At 42.5% G+C, this 18732-nt stretch overlaps 1 protein-coding gene across 1 annotated transcript in view; it reads right to left on the bottom strand.

Annotated features, from left to right (window-relative positions):
• Positions 1-12985, bottom strand: part of GPR176 (G protein-coupled receptor 176) — an 84565-nt gene extending 71580 nt beyond the window's left edge. The window contains exon 1 of the mRNA XM_019725512.2: positions 11851-12985. Coding sequence (XP_019581071.2) covers positions 11851-12022 — 172 coding nt within the window. The 5' untranslated portion in view covers positions 12023-12985. The remainder of the gene's footprint in view (positions 1-11850) is intronic.
• Between the last annotated feature and the right edge of the window lie 5747 nt (positions 12986-18732).

Here is an 18732-nt window from a genome sequence, read left to right as displayed (position 1 = left end):
GCTGGAGGTCCAACAGCAGTCATGGGCTGAGGACAGAGTAAGCTACTAACCAAGAATATGAGAGCACGTTAGTACCATCAGAGGACACGTGACAGTCCAGACAGCATGAAACCACTTACAACAGGATCTGTCTTCTTTGGCCTTTTCTGCTCCTACTATATCTCCCTCCTCCACGCCTACACCATGAAGTCCCACCTCAGCTCCAAGCCTGGAAGGCCAAGAAATCTTGGTCAGATGCTCAAGATGGGGAAGGAAGCTGATCAGATCCTCTGTCCAACTTCAAACTTCTCCCAGGCAACAAGCTGGACTGAAGTTTGTGGGGAGGGGAGAATTTTTCATTTTCAATCAAGTTTGGTGCTTTGCCTCTTTCACCAGACTGCACATATTATATACAGTTGTCCTCCTTTAACCACAGGAAATATGTTCCAAGACCCCCAGTGGATGCCTGAAACCATGGGTAGTACAGAACCCTGTATATACTATATTTTTTTCCAATACGTACCTATGACAAACTTTAATTTATAAATTAGGCACAGTAAAAGATTAATAACAGTAACTAATAATAAAATAGAACAATTATAACAATATGCTATATACCAAAGTTACGTGAATGTGGCATTATTAAGTAAAAAAGGGTTACGTGAACACCAACACTACGATACTGAAACAGTCGAGCTGATAAATGAGAGGGCTGCCAAGTAACGGGGGGAGTAGGTACAGTATGGAGACGCTGGACAAGGGATGATTCACATCCTGGATGGGACATTGCAGGATGTCGTGAGATTTCATCCTGCTACACAGACGGCACTCAGTTTAAAAATGATTGTTTATTTCTGGAATTTCCATTTAGTGTTTTTGGATGGCAGCTGACTGCGGGTAACTGAAACTCGGAAATTAAAACTGTGAATACAGGGGGACTACTGCACTAAACTGAGTGTTTTGTTCCTGAAGAATAATCAGAAAAGTTGCAGAGTTACCCATGCTTTTATTCAAGAAGGTCATATAAACGGAATTGAAATACAAAGGAACAAACATGGATACATGCACCAATTTGGATAAATTTCCAGGGAATTATACTAGGTGAAAAAAAAATTCAATCCCAAAAGGTTAAACACTACATTATTCCATTTATACAATAACTTATATTATTCCATTTATATAATGCCAAAATTATCAAAATGAAGATGAGATTAATGGTTGCCAAGACTTAAGAAGGCGGTGGGGGAAAGAGGAACGTGGATGTGGACATAAAAGGGCAACAAGAGGAATCCACACAGTGATAGAAATGTTCTGTATCTTGACTGTATGTCAATATCCTGGTTCTGATACTATCCCCCCATACACAAGTACAGTACCACACATGTACTATTAGGGGAAACTGGGTAAAGGGTACACAGCCTGTCTCTGTATTATTTCTTACAAGAGCACAGGAATCTACAATTATCTCAAAATAAAAAGTTTAATTTTTTAAAAAGGTGCTGCAAGCTGTGGGCACACCAGTGGATGGAATAAGTGATGACCAGCCTTTATGCCACTGGCTTTGACTCTTTTGTAAAACCCACTGCATTCAATTGTGCAAATATCAGGGTTTTCAACCTGATATTTGCTGGTTGTATTGGTACGGCATGTGAGTTTACGAGGACTGCCATTACAAAGCACCACAATCTGGGTGGCTTAAAACAACAGAAACTTACTGACTCACAGTTACGAAAGCTAGACATCTGAAATCAAGGTGTTGGCAAGGCCGTGCTCCCTCTGAAACCTGTAGGGGAATCCTTCCTGGCCTCTTTGTAGCTTTGGGTACCTTGCCAGCAATCTTTGGTGTCCCCTGGCTTGCAGCAGCTTAACTCCAAACTCTGCCCTCATCTCACAGTGTCCTCCCTGTCTGTGTCTGTCTTCATGTGGCCTCCTTATAAGGACACCAGTCATGTTGGATGAAGGACCCACCTGACTCTAGTATGACCTGAAGTAATGACATCTGCAATGACCCTATTTCCAAAAAAGGTCACATTCTGAGGTCCTGGGGGTTAGGGCCTTTACCTAGCCTTTGGGGATGGGGGTGCATAATTCAACCCATAACACTTGGCTAGAGTCAAAACATTGTTTGTTGTTTCCAGACCTTACTCAACATCCCCTTTTCTACCACTGAGCTTCCTGGATAGACAGGTGGAAGGAGCGGTTCCCTGACAGACGACAGAAACTCAAGGGCACCACTCTGTTCTCACATATCTAGGCACCATCTGTCTCAGGACAGGCAGCCAAATGCCACCTGATGACAACAGTTTCTCAGCCACTATCCCATAGGCAGGGCCATGCCCCGAGGCTGCTTCTAGCAATAATTTTGACTTTGTCTAGGATCCAAAAGCCTCTAAAAGTTATAGCGACATCCCCATACACATTACGCTGCCTGCTTCAAAGTACTGCCTGTCTTATTTCATAGGCTCGCTCTAACTTAAATCAGGCTATGACTTCTGTCCTTGTGGATTTTCTATCAACAGCCCAGCTGGCCCTCCCGGTATTTGGCTTTTGTGAGCACAGCTCCAGGCCACTGGATGTGACTGTGTGTGTCTGAGTCCCAGCTGTGGGCAAAATTCATGCTCATTTCCAGAAAGCTTCTAAACCCTATGCCAACCAAGACAGTGGCTATTTATCTAATTGTTCCGTTTAATCGCCCCAAGCCCAAGCATTTCATTCCATCAATCGATACTTACTGTGCACCAACTATATACCAGCTACTGTTCTAAATATTGAGGACAAAGCAGTGTAATGACAAAGTGTCTGTCCCCATGGCTCTGCATTTTAACGGAAAGAGACAGAACAAACAAACAAGGTCATTTCTGGGGTTATAAGTGCTATGGAGGAAATAAAGGGGATAATGTGACAGAAGTGGAGGGCGGGACTACCTTAGATAAGATTGTAGAGGAGGTGACATATGAGCTGCAATTTAAAGGATGAACACCAGCCAGCCACAAGAAGCATCTATGGAAGAACATTCTAGGGCAGAGAGAACAGCAAGGACAACAGTCATTAGCAGTATTAAACTTGACATGTTAAACTGAAAGGTGATTCGGAAGGTATGGGAGATAGCTCTGCTTTGCTCCTCTCTACCTTTTGCCACCTGCTCTGTGCCTCCTGCCTTTGTGCTGTCTGTTAAACTTGACAATGCCTGTGTGACTCCAGCCCAGATTCTTGCCAGCACTTGGATGGCTGGACCTTGTGCTAACAGAGCTCCTGCTCTCCGGTCTATGCCCTGAGCTTGGATCAGCGGAGGACACCCACTCCTCCCCACCCCAGAAGTGTTCTGCTTAGGCCATCCTGAGAGCTGGACACTGGCCATCGTGAAATTCAAAGCAGAAAATATAAAGCAGCTCATTCCCCAATCATATTCCTGCCAGATGTCTGGGCCTCCATCCACACCACCCGTATGACGGTGGGGAGGGCTGTTTCCCAGGACTCACCCACATGGCTTTGCCCGCTGACCTCCCCAGAAGCTCTTCCAGACACTCAGGGAAGCGGAGGCCAGCGTATGACCCAGAGACTGTGGAGCTCATCATCCCCTGGGAGGCTACATCTCACAAAGGCAGTATTTCCCTTTCCCAACACACCTTGATTTTTTTGTTGTTACTGAGTTTTTATATTAATTAACTATGAACAACTATTTATGTGTAAATAACTTGATTTTTTTTAAAAAAAAAAAAGCTGTTTTCCTGAGAGAAAAAGTGTCAGAGGCTCTGCCGACTCCAGAGCGTTGCTGCAGTGTTTCTGATCCAGCAGACTCCTCGGGGCTCTGCCTCTGCACGCGGAGGGGCCTTTGACAAGCCCACGGCCTCCAGCCTCCCTCGCATGCCTGGGCCTGAGTGTGACCTTCCACTCCTGACCTCTCGCACAGCCAGACTGACAGCTCTCCTCAGCGTCCGTGAGCACTTGTCCAGCTACCCACCTGTCTCTAGCTCCTGCTCAAGTCTCGGGGCTCTGGGTTTCAGCCACTCTTCTTTCCTGGGCATCAGGCCCCGCCTGCTGTGAGGGTGGGCTAGTGAGCAAGGCACCACCCCTCTGAACTTGTTTACCCAAGTGGAGGATACGAATGGTGACAAAAATACTACACTGAGATAGATAGATAGATATAGATAGATAAATGACAGATAGATAGATAGATAGATAGATAGATAGATAGATAGATAGATAGATAGACAAATAATTTCTGTTGTGTGTGACAGGAACCCAATTCACACAAGTTCAAGTCAGAAAGGAGATTTGGGGTTTTTTGGTTCACGTAATTGGAAAATACGGGCTCAGGACCTTTCAATATCACCAGGTTGGTTTCTGTGTCTCCCCTTCCCACCCCTCCCATTCTCACTCACCCTCTGCTTCTCTCTCCCCTTATTCTCTCCTAAGCAGACAGCTCCTGGCTTCCTTTATCCCTGCTTAACAGCCCCTTTGGAAAAAAGAGAGCTTCTCTACCGGCATTTCTATGTCAAGGGCTTTGACCAAGCCTGGGGCCTTGACCATCCCGAGAGAATCACTGAGGACAGGGAAATGGAATCCTGGGAGCAGCAAGGCCTGGAGCACGTGCCTCCCTTGTCTCCCAGGGTGGGAGTGAGGCTACAGGGAGGACTGAGAGGGGCGGTCATATAATGAACCACACGAGGTAGACAGCAGCAGATACTACAGTTTAGTTCACTAAATCTTCACTCCATAATCTTTCAGGTATCTGCTACCCTCTGCTACTAAGACTGGGAAGCTACAAGTACTACTTTTCAGACAGCCTTGCAGTTAGGGTGCAAGCTTTTAATCTAGGTTCTGCCCAACATCTGTTCCCTAGGAAAGCAGATGTGATTAATGTGAGGTTGTGCTGGGGACCATCATCAGGTTTTCTTGTAAGTGCAGGGAGGTGAGAGATGCCTTTGCTCCTTCTGGGCCAGCTGCATCCTAGGATTCTAGAGGCGAATTCCTTACCTCACTGGTGGTACAGGACAACAGCTTCATGATTTCTGCTAGAACCATTAGTATGACGGTGCATATTTCTTGAGTGTGTCCCTAGCGCTGGCATCCAGGCTCTCCCTTCAATTCTGAAAGCAACCTAGTAATCTGTAATAAATTTCTTTCTTTATAAACTGGCTAGTTTGGTGTAGACTAAAACGAGTATGTTGCTCCGCTGCGTTATAAAAAAAAGGTGCTACATTCTGGAGGAAAAAACAAACAAACATTTTGTTCCCTGAGCCCCTCTCTTCCCCCAAAATAAAGACATACATGAAAAAGACCCAGGACCACTCTTTCTAGTTCTGATCCCCACAATAAATGACATCTTGAGCCTTTCTCGTAAGTTACTGACTCCTAATAAGAACTTCATTGTTTTATAATTTCATTGACTTTTGCAGTGCAGGTATCTGAAGATATGACACAATCTTTAAGGTTATAACACTCATGTGAAATAACTGCTTCCCCCCGCCCCCATGAACATAGTAACTGTAAACTTGGTAATCTTGTGGTGGATTTCTTTTAAATGCCTATTCTAGATTTCATTTGGCAAGCCAATCCTTCTAAAGGCTGAACCCCCTTGCAATCCAACTCAGCAAGTAAAATTTTTTCTTTACTAAATGCTTCTGTAATTAGCTGTGTCTTCTTTTGACAATAGGGTCTGTTGTTTACAACTAAGAACCCTGATGAATAATGGAAGGGAGGCTCACCAGCGGATGTGCGCTTGTCATTGGGGGTAGGCAGTCCTATTAGGGGCAATGGGGTATGCTAAAAAAAATAAAAACAGAAAATGTCCCTGCATTATTTCATAAGGTTATTATGACTGAATAATGTGGTATATGTTATAAACTATAAAGCCCAGCATAAATGTAAGACTAAAACAGTATTCTTGATTGTAGCTACCATGTTGGCAGGTAAGTCAAGGGTACCTGCGTTGTACAGAAAGCATCCATCTCCCTTTAGCAAAGCTCTCCTCGTCTTTCCTCATTAAAGGCCCTCTCTGAATTTCCTAAAGTGGCCACAGGTAATGTCTTCCTAGATGATCATTAGAAATCAACATTCTTGAGTTTTCTTCCCTCATTCCACTTACTATTTTCCTTAATCTTCCAAGGTATTCTTACTCTAACCAGACTTCATCTAGGAAGACATTATTTATTCCTCATCAAAGGTTTATGAAAATCCTTCAGTGAGACAATGGCATCAAAGAAAAGGTGGGGAACTGACTTGTTGAATCTGTTTGACAGATAATATGGATAAATACCGTAGTGCCACACCACAGGATCAACAACAGTGCCAAAACAATGCAATAGGGAAATCAGAGCCTTTTCAGAAAATTATGCTGGGACACCTGAATCTCCACATGTAAAAGAATAAATTTGGAACTCCAGCTCACACTATACACAGAAATTAACATAAATGGATCAAAGACCTAAATGTAACAACTACAACTATAAATCTCTTAGAAGAAAATGTGAATAAATCTTCATGACCTTGGATTAGGCAATGGTTTCTTAGAAATGACACCAAAAGTACAAGCAACAACAAAATTTTTTAGAAAACTTGCCATGCATCAAAATTTTAAATTTTTGTGCTTCAACGGACACCAATAAGTAAAAAGACAATCCACGGAATAAAAAATATATATATTTGCAAATCACATATCTGATAAAGGTCTAGTATTCAGAATATATAAGGAACTTTAAACTCAGTGACAACAGGACAAATAACCCAATTTTAAAATGGGTAAAGGATCTGAACAGATACTTCCCCAAAGAAGATATGCAAATGGTCAATAAGGACATGAAAAGATATTCAACATCATTAGTCATTAGAAAAATGCAAATCAAAACCACAATGAGATACCACTAACACTCATTATATAGGATGGTAATGATAACAAAACAAAACAACAACAAAAAACAGTAACAAATATTGGACAGGAGGTAGAGAAATTAGAACCCTCACACACTGCTTGTAACAATGTAAAATGATGCAGCCACTTTGGAGAGCAATCTGGCAGTTCCTAAAAAGGATAAACAGAGTTACCATGTGACCCAAAAAATTTCACTCTTGCTATATACCCAAGAGAACTGAAAAATAGTATGTCCACACAAAAAATACACAAATGTTCACAGCAGCATTATTCATAATAGCCAAAAAAGTGAAAACAACCCAAATATCCATCAACTGATAAATGGATAAAGAAAAGGTGGTATATCTATACAATGGAATACTATTCAGCAATAGGAAATAAAGTATATGCTACAACATGGATAAACCTTGAAACATTATATTAAATGAAAGAAGCTAATTATAAAGAACCACATATTGTATAACTCCATTTATATGAAATGTCCAGAAAAGACAAATCCATTGGGACAGAAAATAGATCAGTGATTGCCTAGGGTTCAGAATATTGAGGAGAAATGAGAAGCTAATGGGTTTCTTTTGGAGTGATAAAAATGTTCTGGAATTCAATAGAGGTGATAGTTGCAAACTCTGTGAATATACTAAAACCATTCAATTGTACACTATAATTAGATGAATTGTGTAGCATATGAATTTTATCTCAATAAAGCTGGTTGTTGTTGTTTTTTTAAGTTTTCACAGTAGGATTTAATTTGCAGGAAGAATTAGAAAGTAGAAGGCTATATACTGAAGGCCTAGAAAGGAGAAGTACAGGGTTACCAAAAGTGTTTCATTCAGATGGAAGTTATTGATTTTCTGTGCCTAACATATTACATTATAAAAGAAAAGACAGGGATGCGTAAGTCACATCAAAGACAATGTGAGGCAATTTGATTCAATACATTAGGAGTTCCCCTACCCACACTGATAACTATTTACCTCACCATTTCCAATTCCTTAGGTCAATTCAGAACATCTTATTCTTGATGTACTCTACTGGGTTTCTAGGCACACCAAAAACAGAAAAAGCAAATAGAATAAGGCTGTTGATATTACATTATTATTGGCTATAATTGTGGTTAACTAAAAATCATCCTGTGTAATTACGAATTATAAGCACAAACTAGTATTAACATTGTTTCTGTCAAACATATAACTCAGGAACTCCAAGAATTATCCACCTATTATCTGGTTAATTTCAACTAGTATCAAAAGCACAAATATATTTCTCTGTCAAACAAGTACCATGAACACTGCTGACATCCAATATGGTTTTGTTTATAGGCTATAAACAAGCATGAGCAAAAATGGTATTTATCCATATTATCTGTCAAACAGATTCAACAAGTCAGTTCCTCACCTTTCCTTTGAAACGAATACTTCAATAGCCACTTGAAGCAATCAGGCCACAGGTAAGTTGGATGTTTAGTTGGAGTCATCAATTTCACACTGGTTCACTATAGATCGTTGGTAAGGAAAGGGGCTATACCTTAAAAATAAGGACCATACATATGATGGTTTGGCAAGAGGAAGAAAGCCTGATTTTCTATTTTAAAATAAATTTCAGGGTGGGATATATACTTGTTGGTCTTGTCCACGGTGCTAATTTACTTATAAAAGTCTCCTAAATGCCTCCAATGATAATAAGCACAGATGACAGCCAATTTGTACAGGAGGAGTTTAGCGGTAATAGGCTTGGTCACAACCATTGACCTTTTTCAAGGTGAAGCACTAGAAACGGTTCCATCTCTCCATACCCATGGATTGTAAATCCAAGGAGAATGGAGAAGATCAACCTTGAGAGTTAGATCCAAAGCGTTTATTGGAAATGATTATTCCAAATCCTTTTATCTTTGATTTCACACTGTTCACAACTTAAAGTAGTATGTGCCATACATTAACTGAAGGACAATATAAATTATCTGACTCTCCTTCAAGATCTACAGCATATCTGAAGATATCCCAAGATTTTGCAGAAAGAAGGCTGACAAACACTAGTTTATACAAACCCACAAAAAGGCATTATTTGAATATATGCATTTGAGTTCATTCTCAACACAGCAATTAATGTTCCCTATGATTGGATTATAGTTATTCCAAGTTGTTGGCGATTTTCCCTAATACAGGGCACAAAAAGAGCTGTAATATGTCGATAGTACAAAAAAAAAAATGAGGGGGAATAGAGTTTGCCACCCCAAAATATGCCTTTTGGGGATATTAATTATTTTAAGCTGATTATTTTTAAGAAACAAAAGACGCAGAAGAACCTTTGACTCTCCCCCTTACCTACCTAAAGGAATTCAGATTTTAAAATCTGCTCCAGGAAAAGCATCACTTTACCATAACATGAATTAAGTGTGGCAGATAGGAAGGAACCTGGCAGTCCGTTTCTCAGAATAACCACAGAGTCCCATTGTTTCTGGGTGACCTGGCAAGAATTTATTTACCAAATGTTTGCTCCTTCTCATGTATCTGTGAATTGCCTACCTTCCCTTTAATGTCCAAACCACTATCCCCTTTCTGCTTAGCTAAAGATGGAATATCGGCCCCAATTTCCCAATCTGTCCTCGGGTCCTATATTCTTACGGAACTCCTGTATGTACACAAGTAATAAATTTGGTCATTTATTCCTAATGATCCGTCTCATGTCAATTTAATTATTAGATCAGCCAGAATAACTATGACAGAAAAGATGGGAAATTTCCCCCTCCCTCAGAGAATTATTTTCACGTAATAGTGGGTCTCTGGAAATCCCAATGAAAAATTCTATTTAGAGAATATAGGAAGTATATTTGAATTTGTATAAAGGGAAAACAATTAAAACTAATTCCTCTATGTTTCGGGACAGGGGAAACAAGTAAATTAATCAGAGACATAGGCTATTCTAGATACCAACTTCCATTTACTTTTCGGCCTTACAGATTCTTCCATGATAAAGCTTTTTATTCCTAATATGTGCTTTTTTCTCTATTTTTAGGCTTCAAAAAATTATGCTTCCCAAGTTTACTTGCCTTGCAACTGACTGCACATGACTTTGGAACTTAAGCTCTGAGCCTCAACTGTCATTACCAGATATGTTTATATGGGTCAAATCCTCAGAAAACAATGAATCAAGAATACCAGTAAGTAGGCTGGCCCGCTGGCCCGGTGGCTCAGGTGGTTAGAGCTCCATGTTCCTAACTCCGAAGGCTGCCAGTTCAATTCCCACATGGGCCAGTGGGCTCTGAACCACAAGGTTGCCAGTTCAATTCCTCGACACCCGCAAGGGATGGTGGGCTGCGCCCCCTGCAACTAAGACTGAAAGGACAACAATTTGACTTGGAAAAAAAAAGTCCTGGAAGTACACATTGTTCCCCAATAAAGTCCTGTTCCTCTTCCCCAATAAAAAAATCTTAAAAAAAAAAAAAAGCTTTAAAAAAAAAAAAAGAATACCAGTAAGTAAAAGGTTCACAGGACAATGCTATTTAGCTAAGCTTTTAATGAAATCAAAAATGTCTTTCACTTTTGCACAAGTTCTCAGACATTTGATTTCTAGAAATTTCACAATATTTATACTTTTTCTGAAAATGAATTCTCTTTTAGGAGGGCCCAAGTAATGAGAAAACCTGCAGAAATAAAAATTAAGGCCCATCTACTGCCTCCTCAATAATCTACACTTTAAGTGAATGTGACAATACTGGAACTTAACTCCCAATAATCCACAATGCATTGTGCCTGGTACCTAGTAGCTGTTCAGTATTTGTTGTTTGTTAAATGAATATTGAGAGTATTTCCAACACAGGCTTTTACTTTCTTAATATGCATCTAATGTTCCACTCATAAAAACACATCTTCACACACACACACACACACACACACACACACACAATCTAGATATAGTCACATTGACGTTTACTCTTGAAAATGCCCTCATGACAAAAAGTGGAAGACAAATATGATAGACAAGATGATGACAGAGAAATTATGAAGAGAAATTCCAAACACTTAAAATTCTTCCATTGTCTTTTTAATTTCAGTTACCTTGGTTTCCATGGAAATTCACAGGCATCTACAAAAAAGTAAGCTATTCCTACATTGAAACTTTGAGATTGCTCTTGGCCATAAAATCACACATAACCACAAACAATCTTTTTACAGCCCTATAAATGCCACATCAAAGAATTTGCATTTGAAGGGAAGCCACATATTTACAAGTAATATGCAACATGTTCAACAAACCTCAATAGAAAGGACTACTGATTGTATAATTTATCACTTAAAGAGTAGCTACCAGAAGTATTGGTAATTCTCATACTAATGGACAAACGTTTTTTACGAACAGTTCATTTCAATCCTGTGATCTTTTTCTCCCCAGAACAAGAAATACCTAAAACTGCTATGTGTGATGTTTTGTGTTTTTCATCCTGTCGTTATTCTGTACTTCAAGCAAAACGTAGGTAGAGAAGTTAACTGGGATTTGTTTTGTTTGGGGGGTTAAAAATATCTGAAGGCAACACAGTTTAACTCCACAGGCTTGTTTATCAGCAGGTTGATGCTCCGAAGAAGCAAGCCATAAAACGCGCAAAATAAGGCTCTTTCAAAATAATTTTACATATAGGGAATAGATGGGAGAGGAAAACAACGTCAGTCATCAGCAATGAAACAGAAGCTTTGTTCCTCGCTGTTTGTAAACAAGAGCTAGAGCCGGCGTTCAGCCCTGGCACCCGGGAGGTAAGGAATGAGGGGCACAACTCTGCGCCCATCCCGAAGCGTTCCGCCAGGGCCGCCTGGGGAGGCTGACCTCCACCTGGACCAGGCACCGTCCTCTGGCCGGGAGAAAACCCTCCCGCAACTCTTCTGCTTCCAGCGTGGGGCTGGAGTCGATCGTCCCTGCTTAACTTGCCTGTAGTTACCTTGGCATTCTTAAACCTCCTTCAACTATCTGCACTTTGCCATATAGGGGAGGCGCCCCCGTGGACCGCTTACCGAGCAGCGAGCCTATGAAGATGACGACCTGCACGGTGGTGGTGAACTGGCGGTACAGCTGCGCCTCGCCGAACTCTCCGAGCGCGCTGCGGTTGGCGCCCGCCGCCTCCGCGCCCGACGCGTTGCGCGGCTCGCTAGAGTTTCGGGAAATCCAGCTACCGTTATGCCCCATGGCTAGGCTGGGGCCCCGGCTCTGCTCGTCGCCAGCCCTTCCGCCCGCCTCCGAGCCCCACGCCAGTCTCTCCTGCCCCGGGCACGGAGGGACGCGCGGGTGCCTGGTGGAGTCCTGGAGAAGCCCGGGCAGCCGCGGGTCCCCTCACGTCTCCACATCTCCAGCTCCCGCGCCTGGGAGGCGGGGAGGGAGGAGGGCGAGGCTGCGCCCCGTGCCCATACCCTCCTGGGTTCCCGTCAGCAACCACATGAAGGCGGCACGATCAGAGCCCGCTGAGCATCGTCCGTCCCTCCTCCCAAGTGGTCAACGCAGCCAAGCCCACTCGGCAGAGATAGAAACACTGAAGGAAGCATTTGATGGTCAAGAAGGGCGCTCTCCGCTCCTGCCGCCTCCTTCAACCTCTGCTCCTTCTACCCCCGAGGGCCGGGGCATCCCTCGCGAGTCCCCTCGCTGACGGGCTCAGCCCCTCCCCTCTCCTTAGAGGGAAAAGAGCATTTGGTCGAAGCCGTTTTTCAATCCTGCAGGCTTCGAGGCTGGATGGCTATGGGAAACCTGTGAAATGCCCAAGCCAAGTGGTCGAAGCCCCGAGGGGAGCCCCGAGTCTCCGACGGCGCCCATGGCCTAGGCAGAACGCCCTGAATCTCCCCCAACAGCCTCGCTCTCAGCACCTGGTCGTCCCCCAGGACGCCCGCGCGGTCTCCTCCCGCCCAGCCCCTCGCTGGGGGCTCCGACCTCCCGCCAGGGCGCCGGCTGCAGGGACCCTGACCCGCAGCCCCTTTGCCTCAACACGGCCTAGGGCCCCTTTTGCGACCCCGCTCCCGCCCTCGGCTGCGGAGAGAGAGCCTCGCGGAGGTACGGGCACTAGACCGGACGCCCCTAATGGGCAGGGGCAAGGTCCGCGCGGCCACCCGACTCCCAGAGCGCGCCAGGGGCAGCGAGGGGCTCGCGGCCCGCGGGACGGTCACGTGACGCGCCTGGCACCGCCCCACACGCCGAGGCGGCCGCGGGACGACGCCATCTTGGCCCAGCTGAGCGTGACTGGCCGGGTGCTGAGCGTGACTCCCCGGGTCCGGAGCGTGGGAGGCGCGGAGGCTCCTTGTCTGGCTGCGGTGGCCCAACCGGCGGCTCCTTCCAGGCTTCGCTTCCTTTACTACTGTCCTTACTGCTCCTTTAGCTCATCAGCAGGGGCTTCCTGAGGCCTGTAATTACACGACAATGTCGCCTTGGCTGGGAGCCCAGTCTCCCCTCTCCTCAGTCAAGCCCTGGGTGTAGCTGAAGCATTTAAGAAAGATAAAATTTAGGAATGCAATCCTGGGCTTTTTTTATTGAGACTCATTTATAAAAGGTACACGATATAACCCAAGTTTGATGGATTCCTGGAATGAGGGGTTGGGAGGGAGTCACTTCCTGCGGGCTGATGGGAAGCTGGGATAACCAAGTAAGAAGAACCGGTCAAGTAAGAGAAGTTGAGTGGGAAAAGGAATGTGTATGGCATCCAGAGAAAAGGACCTGGGGAAAAGAAAAGGAGACATGAGGCAGGAGAAGATAACTAAAGATTTGCTTGTTTTAACTTAATGGAAAACTGGTTTCTTTTTGATAAGTGAAGGGCATGGTTGAGGGCTTTGACAGATTGACTGATAAGACTAGGTCCCAGGACAGACTCTTAAGAGTTGATTAAAAGAGTTATTTCTTGGTTGCCTCAAGGCTGATCGTGCTACAATATGACTACTTCACTTTAACTGGTGACCCTTATTATGGGTCTTGAAAGGGCAAAAATCCATGTCTTGTACATCTTTGGCTTCTCACAACACCTACACATAATCCCCAGGTAAACAGTTATTTTAAACATTTTGGAGGACAAAAGAGGAGAGGGAAAATTACTTATTAATTGTGTTTTCCAAAAAAAGTTAAAATTTGTTCTGGGAGTCCAAACATATATTCCAAGATGAAAACCCTTACACTATAATCATTACAGAACAAACGATAATAATTCACCAACATCCAGCACTCCTTTAGAAAGGGTTGGGAAAGAATGTGTATAAATGTGTTGTTTAATAACAGTCGTAAAAACACCCTTTTCCCATCTTCACCTGCTACCCCCTATTCAAAACTGCTAAGGATTGAGATACAGATGTAGGAAAGTGTCAATTTTACAGATGTAAAGTGTTTAATAAAGCAAGAAACCTCTCTCTTTTTTTTTTATTCTGAAAAAATTCTCTACAGCCCCTAAATTGGTGTTAGAGTATAGGGTTAGTTGAATCAAGAAGTAACCTGATCAGCTGAGGTCACCATGATTCTCAGATTTGCAGAAGGATTGCTTGTGAAAATACAGGACCAAGTACAGGAATAGAGTGGCATGATTCCTATGGCTATGTGCTATATGAATTTTTCACTGGCTATAAGAGAAAGATTGATCTAAGAAATTGGACATGATTTAAATATATGTTAAGTGTCTATAGTAGTGTTATTTATACTTGTCAGGTCATCACAAACTTGGTGGCCTAAAAAGCAACAATCTTTGTTTTGCTCACAAATATGTAATTTGGGCTTGGTACGGTGGGACAGCTTGTCTCGGTGCCACATGACACCAGCTAGGGCAGCTCAAAGGTTGAGTCCAGGGTCTGGAATTGGATAGTTTCTTCACTCACAAGTCTAGCAGTTGATGCTGACTGTTGTTGGGACCTCAGCTGGGACTGTCCCCTTGAATACCCATATGTGGCCTCTCCATGTGACTGCTGGGCTTCCTCACCACCTGGCAGCTATAATCCAAAAGTGGGTATTCCAAGAAAGACTCCCAAAAGGACAAGGCAGAAGCTGCATTGACTTTTATGACCTAATCTCAGAAGTCACATAGCAGGGCTTCCACTGTATTCTATTTGTTGAAGCAGTCACAAAAAAACCCCCACCACATTTAAGGGGAGGGGACATAGACCACACCTCCCAAGGGGAGGAGTGTCCGTCATACTGTAAAAAGAGCATGTGAAATGAGAGAGATTGTTGCAGTCATTTAAGGAAAATGTAATCTGCCATAATACCTATTCTCCTTTTGTCAAAAAAAATATCCTTCAAAAGGTCCCATTTCAGGAATAGTTCTTCCGGAATTAAACCTGAACCTGAAAAGGTCAAAAACCATAGAACTTAATGACAGTCCACTTTAATTAAAGTTTTTAAAGATAGTTGTTTAGCACTCAGGATCCATTTCCTTATAGAAATAATAAACACAGCTTTAGTTTCCCAGGCAGAGGGGGACAAAGAGAGGGAGTGAGAGGCTGGGGATTAAGGACTCCCACCCAGAGAGGTCCTACTCAATCTGTAGATCTACCTTCCTCCCTGAAGATTGGCCTCCTTCAGTCTCCACATCATTTAAAAAGAGTTACTTCTCTTTTCTTTGTACCAATAGTTCACTCATTTAACAAATGTTAATGCCCTTGTGCTGGGAAGGCAGGAATACTATAGTGTGGAATACAACAGAATCTCAGTTTTCTCCAGTCACCTGTTCCTTAATCATATACATACTGGGATTTGTTTAGGAATTTTCCCCCTCGCAACCATGGAAAAATAGGTATAATGGTTAATTTTATATGTCAATTTGATTGGGCTATGGGTTGCCCAGATATTTGACCAAACGTTATTCTGGGTTTGTCTATGAGAGTATTTCTGGAGGATGAGATTAACATTTGAATCTGTAGACTGAGTAAAGAAGATTGCCCTTCTTAAAATGGGTGGGACTCATCCAATCAATTGAAGATCTGACTAGAACAGATGGGTAATAGGTAATTTTTAAAAGTCTATTCCCTTCTCAGTTTTTTTTCTCTTATACTCCTGTGGTGTGCTAATAGGTAAAATTTGCATATAGGTGTTAACAACAAGTCTTTTCATACTTATAGAATCCATTTCTGCTCAAAAGAATTCCCATATTCCAATGTTCTTGGGCATTTATTAAAGAGCAGGAACAGGCTTGAGTAGGCGGGAAAAGAGATGAAATAGGATTTAGGATAATTACAAAGACCAGTGTGGTGGGGGGAATTGAGGAGGAGCCATGGTTTTATTTTCCCTTCTTTCTTCCCTTTCTTCATTGAAGGTGTCCTCCTCCTGCCTCCTGTACTCCTCACACCACACTCACGTGCCCCTGCATGGCCTCTCACTACAGGTAGGGAGAAGAGAAAAGCTAGAGAAATGAGAGTACTTTGAGTTGGTAAGCCCAAGAAGCAGCATGCTAATAAAAAAGAGGCCCTTATAGCACTTGGCTACCTATCTGGAATAAGTGGTTCTATTTCCAAATGGCTATTTCTATGCCTATATAACAGACACAACTAGTGCAGATTATTACATAGACATTACTAGTGTTCAACAATGTCTCATTCTCTTCTTCTTCCAGGTACACAGAAGACTATTTTTCTGAGCTGCTCTTGCAAGTGGCCAGGGTTATGTGACTATTATGACTAATGGTATGTGAGCAAAAGTGACAAATCATTCTGGGCTATGGCAGTGAAAAGCTGTTTTGTGATTCTCAAGTCTCTCTGTTGCCCTGCCATTGCGACTCTGGAAGGGGTCTTGTGTGGAAGTGGAAAAGCTAAAATAGTGAAGTAGCCTGTGTTTCTGAGTCATCACTGGTGGGTAGGGGCACAAGCAGATGCCCTGGAGAGCCACCCAGACCCACAAAAAATTTTATGTGAGCAAGAAATAAACCTTTATTGTACTAAACAACCAAGATTTTTGGAGCCGCTCATTATCACATCATAACCCAGCCTGGCAGATATAGTTGGAAAACTGAGGCCTGCATTCTTAAGAGAGTGCAGACTTTCTCCTGGGGAATGAAAGTTCTTGAGTCAGGACTTTAAAAACTCTCTGCGTATATTCGTAGGGGCAATAAGGATATCCTAGGTCCATTCAGAAAAAAATGGTGGCTGACAATAGAGCCTCTGGGGGTCTTTGATTTGAGCTATTGGGTTTTTTTCACATCCAAAAACTTATTGGTCTCTGAGAAGCTTATGTCATTTGAACAGCTCCTTTGGAGAGTACTTAAGCTTAGTATAGGTGATAACCCATTTCTTTCTTCCTGGAAACCCAGATTGTCTGTTTCCATTGGCAAACCTACCAACTCCCTCAAGATAAGAATCTAGTATAATGGAGGCGGGGGAACAAACAGCATGATTGTTGGTGTCAGTTGGAGCTGGGTTTGAAATGCCTGCTCCACCATTTCCATTTGTGACACTCGGCAGTTATGTGACCTCTCTAAGCTCAGTTTCCTCCTCTGCCAAATGGAGATTAAAATGCCTATCTTGTAAGGCTTTATTGAGGACAATAAAATATTGAATTAATGAAAACCTCTGGCAAATTGTGGAAAATCACTGAAGGGTAATATAATATTGATTCCTATTTATTGACACTTAAAACAAATATCAAAAGGGTAGAAAGTATCACCTTTCAACATTTTAAAGAATTCTCTCTTTGTAAATTTAAATGAAATACTGCCTAACAAGCCTTGTATTTAAAAAAATTGAAGAACCACTTAATTTACAATTAGCAAAGGACAGAGTAACTTCGGGGAAATTTTGGTTGAAAAGTTAGAAGTCTGTAATTTAGGCTTTACATTGTTGGACTAAGTATATTTACTTTAGAGTCTGAGTTTTGGGTATGTTAAATTACCATCAAGCTATTATCTGTTTAAAAGATATTAACACAGACCTTCATGTATTCCAAATTAACTTAATATGTGGACTGTGAAATTGTTTCCTACTAATATGAATCTATGAATATATCTAATCCAGTTTCCCAATTTGTAATAGTTCTCACACCCATAGATTGCTATTAAGTTCATCAAAATATCTGGGAGGTAGACAGCTGAATACTCCCCCACCCCAGGTAACCTCAAGTCTCACCACACAGATACACACATGTACATACACACATAGTGATCATAAGGCAACCTGACTAGTGTTTTAACAGCAAATATGCCAAAACTAAAATACCCATGAGTGTTATCACCTTTAAAGGAGTCACTTTGGGAAGCTATTTCACTGTTGAAGAATACCATTTCTCAACACATTATACAACACATCTTTTCTTGTATCCCTGATCATAACAAATACATCCTTTAAGAATAAATTTGATTTTTTTTTAAAGAGCCAAAAGTTATCTGGTACCAATTATGGTGAATTAAGTGATCAAGACAGTAATATCTTCTTTGCTCTAAAATGAGATATGACTATAAAATACTGTGACTCATAGTCTGGTTTGGAAGTAGTGGGACAGAAAATACACATAGGATATTGAATCTATCCTTAAGAGGATGAGTTTAGGGGTACAAAACTGGGGGGAAGGGAAATAGTGGTCACGACTTTTACTCCTGGTAGACTTGTGGGAAGGTTCTAACTGAGACAATAAGTGACTTGAAAACCCATCAACGTCTGTCCTTTAAGGGTTTCCAGTCACTACCCATGCCAGGGTGAAGGAATTCCAGCAGGCATTTCTATTAGAGATTTATTTTGTGAAAACGATACCATGTGGCGTTATCATTCCATTCTGATTGACTTGTTCTCCCACGTTCCTGAAGATTCCTTTGCTCCGCTTCTCCTGCATTTTGTGGGCAAAATCGTCTCCCGGCCTTGCTCCCTAGCTAGGATTCCTGGTGCCGCCAGAACCTACTCCTCCGGGAACTGCAGGCCGCCCCCGGCACGTCGCCCCGCCCACGGACCGCCCCGGCGTGT

This window comes from Rhinolophus sinicus, linkage group LG03 (assembly GCF_036562045.2).
Source record: "Rhinolophus sinicus isolate RSC01 linkage group LG03, ASM3656204v1, whole genome shotgun sequence".
In the NCBI taxonomy this organism is placed as follows: Eukaryota; Metazoa; Chordata; class Mammalia; order Chiroptera; family Rhinolophidae; genus Rhinolophus; species Rhinolophus sinicus.
Note: the sequence above shows the minus strand (reverse complement) of the source record. Positions and strands in the feature narration are given on the sequence as shown.